Source organism: Oncorhynchus mykiss, chromosome 16 (genome assembly GCF_013265735.2).
Source record: "Oncorhynchus mykiss isolate Arlee chromosome 16, USDA_OmykA_1.1, whole genome shotgun sequence".
NCBI lineage: Eukaryota > Metazoa > Chordata > Actinopteri > Salmoniformes > Salmonidae > Oncorhynchus > Oncorhynchus mykiss.
In genome coordinates this window covers 61,503,532-61,512,375 of record NC_048580.1, presented here as the reverse complement: position 1 = coordinate 61,512,375, position 8,844 = coordinate 61,503,532, and the positions used below count along the sequence as shown (strand labels likewise).

Genomic DNA, 8,844 nt, shown 5'->3' with positions numbered 1-8,844 from the left:
GTTTTCTTTTCTCTTTCATTGTAGAATAATAGTGAAGACATCTGAACTATGAAACAACACATATGGAATCATGTAGTAACCAAAAAAGTGTTAAACAAATCTAAATATATTTGAGATTCTTCAAAGTAGCCACCCTTTGCCTTGATGACAACGTTGCACACTCTTGGCATTCTCTCACCCAGCATCATGAGGTAGTCACCTGGAATGTGTTTCAATTAACAGGTGTTAATTTGTGGAATTTCTTTCGTTAATGTGTTTGAGCCAGTCAGTTGTGTTGTGACAAGGTATGGGGGTATACAGAAGATGGCCCTTTCGGTAAAAGACCAAGTCCATATTATGGCAAGAACCGCTCAAATAAGCGAAGAGAAAATACGGTACATCATTACTTTATTAAGACATGAAGGCCCGTCAATGTGGAACATTTCAAGAACTAGTGCAGTCGCAAAAACCATAAAGCGCTATGGTGAAAGTGGCTCTCTGGAAGACCCAGAGTTACCTCTGCTGCAGAGGATAAGTTCATCAGTTAACAGCCTCAGAAATTGCAGCCCAAATAAATTATTCAGAGTTCAAGTAAGAGACACATCTCAACATCAACTATTCAGAGGAGACGGTGTGAATCAGGCCTTCATGGTCGAATTGCTGCAAAGAAACACCAATAAGAAGATACTTTGCTTGGGTCAAGAAATTGGTGGAAATCTGTCCTTTAGTATGGTGGTGCTTTGCTGGTGACATTGTCAGTGATTTATTTAGAATTCAAGGCACACTTAACCAGCATGGCTATCACAGAATTCTGCACCAATACGCCATCCCATCTGATTTGCGCTTAGTGGGACTATCGCTTTTTTTTCCAACAGGACAATGACACAAAACACACCTCCAGGCTGTGTAAGGGCTGTTTAACCAAGAAGGAGAGTGATGGAGCACTGCATCAGATAAACTGGCCTCCACAATCACCCAACCGCAACCCAATTGAGATGGTTTGGGAGGAGTTGGGCCACAGAGACAAGGAAAAGCAGCTAACAACTGCTCAGCATATGTGGAAACAGGTTCAAGACTGTTAGAAAAGCATTCATCATAAAGCTGGTTGAGAGAATGCCAAGAGTGTTAAGCAGAGGGTGGATACTTTGAATAATCTAAAATTATAAAATGTTTTCAATTGTTTACACTTTTTTTGTTTTGTTACTACATGATTCCATATGTGTTATTTCATAGTTTTGATGTCTTCACTATTATTCTACAATGCAGAAAATAGTAAAAAATAACTAAACCCTTGTAGGTGCGTCCAAACTTTTGACTGGTACTGTATGTTTGATACCTACAGTGCCTTCAGAAAGTATTCAGACCCCTTGACATTTTCCACATTTTGTTACATTACAGCCTTATTCTAAAATAAATGTTTTCCTCAATCTACACACACAACCCCATAATGACAAAGCAAAAACAGGTTGAGACTTTTGCTAATTTATATATGTATATAAAAAGAAAAACTGAAATATCACATTTACATAAGTACTCAGACCCTTTACTCAGTACTTCGTTGAAGCACCTTTTGGCAGATATTACGGCATCCAGTCTTCTTGGGTATGACGCTACAAGGTTGGCACACCTGTATTTAGGGAGTTTCTCCCAGTTTTCTCTGCAGATCCTCAAGTTCTGTCAGGTTGGATGGGGAGCGGTGATGCGCAGCTAATTTCAAGTCTGTCCAGAGATGTTTGATTGTGTTTGGGCGCTGGCTGGGCCACTCAAGGGCATTCAGAGACTTGTCCCGAAGCCACTCCTGCGTTGTTTTGGCTGTGTGCTTTGGGTCGTTGTCCTGTTGGAAGGTGAACCTTCTCCCCAGTCTGATGTCCTGAGCGCTCTGGAGCAGGTTTTCATTAAGGATCTTTCTGTACTTTGCTCAATTCATCTGCCTGGCACTGAAAAACATCCCCACAGCATGATGCTGCCACCACTATGCTTCACCATAGGGATGGTACCCGGCTTCCTCCAGACGTGACACTTGGCATTCAGCCCAAAGTGTTCAATCTGGGTTTCATCAGACCACAGAATCTTGCTTCTCATGGTCTAAGTCTTTAGATGCCTTTTGGCAAACTCCAAGTGGGCTGTCATGCCTTTTACTCAGGAGTGGCTTCCGTCTGGCCGCACTACCATAAAGGCCTGATTTGGTGGAGTGCTACAGAGATGGTTGTCCTTCTGGAATGTTCTTCCATCTCCACAGATGAACTCTGGAGCTCTGTCAGAGTGACCATCGGGTTCTTGGTCACCTTCCTGACCAAGGCCCTTCTCCCCTGATTGCTCAGTTTGCTGCAGAAATGTTTTGGAACACTTCCCCAGATCTGTTTCTAGACACAATCCTGTCTTGGCGCTCTACGGACAATTCTTTCGACCTCATTGCTTGGTTTTTGACTGACATACACTGTCAACTGTGAAACCTTATATAGACAGGTGTGTGCCTTTCCAAACCATGTCCAATCAATTGCATTTACCGCAAGTGGACTCCAATCAAGTTGTAGAAACATCTCAAGTATGATCAGTGTAAAGAGGATGCACCTGAGCTCAATTTCAAGTCTCATAGCAAAGAGGTCTGAATACTTATTTACATAAGGTATTTGTTTTTGTTTTATTTTAAAATACAATTGCAAAAATTACTAAACCTGTTTTCGCTTTGTTGTTATGGGGTATTCTGTGTAGGTTGCTGAGGATGTTATTTAATACATTTTTGAATAAGACTGTAACATAATGTGGAAAAAATTGTGGTATGAATACTTTCCAAAGTCACTGTAAAGGGGTACTAAGATACAACATCAAATAGCTAAATGTAAGATAGTATGGGATCCAACCCTTTTTTCAATTTTTGCCTAAAATGACATACCCAACTCTAACTGCCTGTATCTCAGGACCTGAAGCAAGGATATGCATATTCTTGATACCATTTGAAAATAAACACTTTGAAGTTTGGAAATGTGTTATATTCTCCTACATTAATTTCACATTAGATCTGGTAAAAGATAATACATTGAATTTTTCGTTGTTGTACCATCTTCGAAATGCAAGAGAAAGGCCATAATGTATTATTCCAGCCCAGCCAAAATTTAGATGTTGGCCACTAGATGGCAGCAGTGTATGTGCAAAGTTTTACACTGATCCAATGAACCATTGCATATATATTCAAAATGTTGTATCAAGAACTGCCCAAATGTGCCTAATTGGTTTATTAATACATTTTCAACGTCGTCATTGTGCACTCTCCTCAAACAATAGCATGGTATTCTTTCACTGTAATAGCTACTGTAAATGGGACAGTGCAGTTAGATTAACAAGAATTGAAGCTTTCTGCTCATATCAATGTCTATGTCCTGGGATGTTTTTTGTGTTACTTACAACCTCATGCAAATCACATTAGCCTACGTTAGCTCAATTGTCTCGCGGGGGGGGGGGGGGGAAACACCGATCCTGTAGAGGTTACGAATTAAAATGTGACCTCATGATAATTCCTGTTTTTGAAGTCCAATCTTTCAAAGTGTGGGTAGCCTATTTTCCTACAGCAAAAATTGTCTTCATATTCTTGCTGAATCTTTAACCCTCCTGTTGTGTTCATTTCATGTTAATTAATTCTGTGTTCCCTGTCCAAAATGACCGCCCCATCATAGCTGATTGTAAATACATTATATATGTATTATTACCTAATGTTGTGTTAGATATTTTTTATCAACTTAAGTTATTGTGAACATTACAAGTTTTGAACTTCTTTTTGCTATTTATGGCCTGTAGGCCTCATTGACCTGAGCTCATACAACTCGTTTTTGAGTAGAAAAGCATAATGTATAGATTATTTTGACTATGACAAATACTCAGATGAAACGTATTGTGCTATTTATCACAGACTACTTTCTGTCAAAGTTTAACAAGGACATTTGTTTTGAAACCATTTCAAATTTTTAAATAGTGGCAGGATTTTGTCATCAACCCAGGATATGACGTATGTTGTTGGCCCTGAGGTCATCCTGATAACATTTTCAGCTGACAGCCGACCTCTCCTCTCAGGTGGGGATGAAGACCAGGACAAATTCCCATTCTTTGACTGGAATGTAACAACAACCTCAGCAGGGCCCCCTTCCTCATCACTGGATTGTTCCACATCGGTTGTCTCTTGGTCTGGATCATATTCTGTGTTGTCTTCAACTTCTGACACTTCCTCCTCTAATGCATCTTCACTGTCAGTTTCCTGGTCTCTCTCCTCCTCACCAGTGTCATTATCAAAGAGATGATCAAGAGCCTCACATATAGTATATCGTTTGGTCATTGTGCTGCCACAAAATGAATTGTAAGCAAGGGCTCAAAAAAGCTTTATACCAGAGCTGCGAGAAAAGTTCTATATAGTATTGAAACAATGTTGCGATTGTTTGTGAAAATGCTAACAGGTGTGGTTCCCGTGGGGCTTGCCATAGAGTGAGGTGTGTGTGTGTGTGTGTGTGTTTGCTCAAACACGCATGCATGTGTGGGTCTGGGAGAGGAAGTGTGTCCATCTGATGAATGGGCATGTGCCTGAACTGAATTTTATACACTAATTGTAGTCTCACCCATTCATTTCTAATGACCGATTATTTTTGACAAGGAACACCACAGGTGTACGAAGTTAAATAAAACAGCCCAATTTTTTTATGAAAATCATCAATGTATTTGTGTGTTCAGATGCCCTGTGTGGACAAAGTCATGGAGCCTTATGACAATCACATGAAATGAGCTAAATGTTTCAAAGAACGTTTTGAGAACTTTTTGTAATCAAACCCACATGTTGATGCTCCAGATACTCAACTAGTCTGAAGAAGGCCAGTTGAGCCTGTAATCAAACCCACATGCTGATGCTCCAGATACTCAACTAGTCTGAAGAAGGCCAGTTGAGCCTGTAATCAAACCCACATGTTGATGCTCCAGATACTCAACTAGTCTGAAGAAGGCCAGTTGAGCCTGTAATCAAACCCACATGCTGATGCTCCAGATACTCAACTAGTCTGAAGAAGGCCAGTTGAGCCTGTAATCAAACCCACATGCTGATGCTCCAGATACTCAACTAGTCTGAAGAAGGCCAGTTGTATTGCTTTTTAAAATTAGCGCTACAGTTTTCTGCTGTGCTAACATAATTGCAAAAGGTTTTTCTAATGATCAATTAGCCTTTTAAAATGATAAACTTGGATTAGCTAACACAACGTGCCATTGGAACACAGGAGTGATGGTTGCTGATAATGGGCCTCTGTATGCCAATGTAGATACCCCATTAAAATCAGACGTTTCCAGTTACAATGGTCATTTACAACATTAACAATGTCTACACTGTATTTCTGATCAATTTGATGTTATTTTAATGGACAAAAAACAAAAACAATGACATGGCCCCAAACTTTTGAACAGTAGTGTATATTTGCGGGGGAGTGTGGTTCGCCGGTGACCTGATATACTCACGCTTAACTTTAATCCCATGAAGGAAAAAAAAATAATACAATTCCAAAAACTCTATTACTCTAACAGCTTTTGTGGATGTCAGCCAAGTCCAAAATGTCCCAATAGGACTTCATCAGTGTTCCCCAATTCTGTCCCAGACCTTTCACCCGGATGTGTCTGCTCATGCACTCACATCCATTTATGGATTTAAAAGGAATTAGCTCATGTTAAATATAATAGGAAATCTGTCTACAATCTTCCCATGCTTACACCAATGCTATATTTTTACACTTCAGGGAGAAGGGAGGACCAATGCGTTTGGAGTTCATGATTTTAAAGAGAAGATAAATCTCTCCAGTGCCGAAGTTCGTGCCGTTCAATTAACTTTGCTCTAACCTTCCACAATAGCATGGACAGAAATATACAGTCTTGCAAAACTCAACCTGGTCTTCAATGAGACGGAGGAGAGGAAAGAGGAGGAACATTAGTTAGAGCCCTTATACAGACCTGTGAGGGTCTCTCTTTCACACTCTCTCCAGGGCTCAGCGATCATTTGAGGATAGTCCGGTTAGATGAAGCCTTCCAGCAGAGAAAGAGGAACGAGGATGTCATGTTTGTTCCATTCAGACCACCTGATACATGTCTATTGTAAGTCATGGGCTCAATTCTTAAAGTGCTCTTTGTCAGCGATAGGTTAACTAGGAGAGTCCGCTGGCGCCCCACTCCCACTGCAACCCTGGTTGCTCCCTGGCCAGGGTGGCCCTCAGATCCCCGTTCTGCTCCTCCATCAGAGGCTCCATGAACACCACCCGCTTGTTGATGTTGGCCTTGGTTGGGTCCCTGTGGCTCAGTGTGGGGGAGAAGATGGAGGCCAGGGTGTTTGGGTCGTAGGCAGGGATCGGGATGGCCGGAGGCAGGGGCTGCTTACAGCACCCACAGCGGCAGGGCGTTAGGTAGAGGTACATTAGGATGACTACCAGGGTGACCACACAACCCAGTAAGGTGGTGTAGCCCGTGTTGAAGGTGTCAGGCATGGGGCGGATCACGGTGACATTCACCTCCCTGGTTGCATTCAGCATGTGTTTGTAGTCCAGGGCTGTACACAAGTAGAGTCCCGAGTCATTCACCTTGGCTGCTGGGATCTCCAAGGTCCCGTTAGGGAACATGTTGATGAGGGTGTCGTTGAAGCTCGTCTGGGTCAGGTATTCCTGATTTGGAGAGACCCATGTGTATGACAGCTCTTTACCTCTGAGGGAGGTTTGGCAGTCCAGATGGACCCTCTCCCCCTCGTTCACCATGAGGTTGGAGAGGAGAACAGCCATGGGCAAAGAGACCACCTTCCCCACTGTGCAGTTTTGGAAGTAGAGGGAGTGTCGGAGGAATCGGACCGAGGCGCGCGGCTCGCCGTAGATCAGGCAGGTGTGCTCATCTGTGAAGTCCCTGACTGAGTCAAAGCCCCTCTGCTCCCAGTGCCAGAACACACTGTACATGGAACACTCACACACCAGAGAGTTGTTATGGAGGTACAGCCCCTTCTGCACTGACCCCGGCAGTGCCTTCACATCCTCCCAGGGTAGCGTGGTCATACGGTTGGAGGACAGGTCCAACATGGTGAGAAACGGATGACTGTGGTCCCGTATGGAAAAGAAGGGGAATTCTGTGACTTGGTTGAGGCTGAAGTAAGCCTTCCTGAGACTGCTCAGACCACTCAGCGTCCCACCCTCCACGCGGGTGATATGGTTGTTGTAGAGCAGCAGCTCCTCCAGCCTCCACAGACCCTGCAGGAAGTGCTGCTCCAGCACCCGCAGCCTGTTGGAGGACAGGTCCAGGTGACGGAGGCTGGAGGTGTTCTGGAAGACCCCATGGCCCAGCGTCGTGAGCTGATTGTTTGCCAGGCGGAGGGTGTCCAGTTTGGGCAGGCTGGAGAAGCTGCCGGGGCCCAGCCAGCCCAGCCGGTTGTAGCTGAGGTCGAGGGTGACGGTGGTGGGGGGCAGGAGGAGGGGCAGTCTGGTGAGGCCCTGGGAGCCACAGCTCAGTGTGTCTGAGGTGCAGAGACAGATGGAGGGGCAGGTTCCCTCTGTGGAGTGGAGGAGGAGGCACAGCAGCACTACAGTGTCTGGAGAGAAGAGGGAGGTCATTCTGCTCTGGCCCGTTCTCCTAGGGAGGAAAGAGATTTGTTATGTAAATGACCTACCATGGTTGAATGAATGCAGTGGGAAGAGATTGTCAACGACCAGTGACTATTACAATGGTCAGAATACTTTGACAAGGCTGAGAATGGAATAGAGTATAAACCATAAAAAGCCTTTAATCTATAGGTCAGTTTTATCATGCATGCACAAACAAAATGTATCCAGGGGATACAGAATTTTAAAAATAAATAAAGATTATCTTATCACATGACTTATCACATCTTATTGTCAAGTGTAACTGAACATTTTGGTTAGGAAGAAACAGTCACAGCAGTAACAACTCTTTGAGATATCCTGATGCATGTTTTTCCATAATGTTCTGACTGTGTCGTTAAGAGTAGTAGTACAGGAGTGGAAGAACAAAGGGTTAATAAAGAAATACCTTTTCCCTGAAGAGTACTTTCCCTCTCTGTACAACTGACTCAAAGGCTTGTCATCGTCCTCACCAAAAAGCAATTAAAACCGCATCGCTGCCACTGATTTAATAAGTGTCATGAATCAGATTAAAAAAGCATGACGTTATTCAGATATTCGCTCTACCACACCTCCATGACCTGCTAAAACAAACTACTCAAACAGCACGGAATCCTGACTGTTTTGTCTCTTTCCCCAAAGTACTATTTAATTCTAAGCAATCCTTCACACGAGTATCCAACTGTTCAGTCTAACTTCAGGACTTGTCCTTTTCCCAGAAGTAGTACTTCACGTTAAGCGAGCCACAGGTATCCAACAGTTCAGTCCGAAGTGAGAGCTTATCACCCCTTTCCCCAGACAGAATCCTGAGCAAAGGTGCCACTACTCTCTCTTCTATCACTCACTCAGTCTCTGTCCACTGGTAAAGTTGCTCTGTGAGCTTTATCTGTCTGCCAAATGTGAGCGGTGCTTTATAAAAAAATCCTGCAGTGCTTTGCGATGTTACAAACACAGCTCACTTAATCTCCTACAATCCCTTCCTCCTGCTGTTTGTCATTTAGAGCACAGCCCTGTCTCCCTCACTGTCATCTTTAAATAATGATGCTTTCCTTCCTTACTGCTATGTTTTCTCTCAAATTCAATCAACTTTATTGACATGGCGAGTTAAATAACTTGCATTATCAAAGTATACATATACCAACAGTGGTTTGACTAACAGTAATAAGGTAACAATAATAGTAGTAGTGATAATGATTTTAACATTAAAAGCAACTACAGCAATGAGAATAACGAATTAAAG

The 8,844-nt window shown here is 43.1% G+C and overlaps 1 protein-coding gene across 1 annotated transcript; it reads right to left on the bottom strand.

Annotated features, from left to right (window-relative positions):
* Window positions 1-5,026: 5,026 nt before the first annotated feature.
* LOC110492501 (amphoterin-induced protein 3-like) lies at window positions 5,027-8,617 on the bottom strand. The gene is made up of 2 exons (XM_021566880.2): window positions 8,014-8,617; window positions 5,027-7,596 (listed from the first exon to the last, which is right to left on the bottom strand). Exon 2 carries the CDS (start codon window positions 7,575-7,577, stop codon window positions 6,138-6,140), a length of 1,440 nt encoding a protein of 479 aa, XP_021422555.1. The 5' UTR covers window positions 7,578-7,596; window positions 8,014-8,617; the 3' UTR covers window positions 5,027-6,137.
* Between the last annotated feature and the right edge of the window lie 227 nt (window positions 8,618-8,844).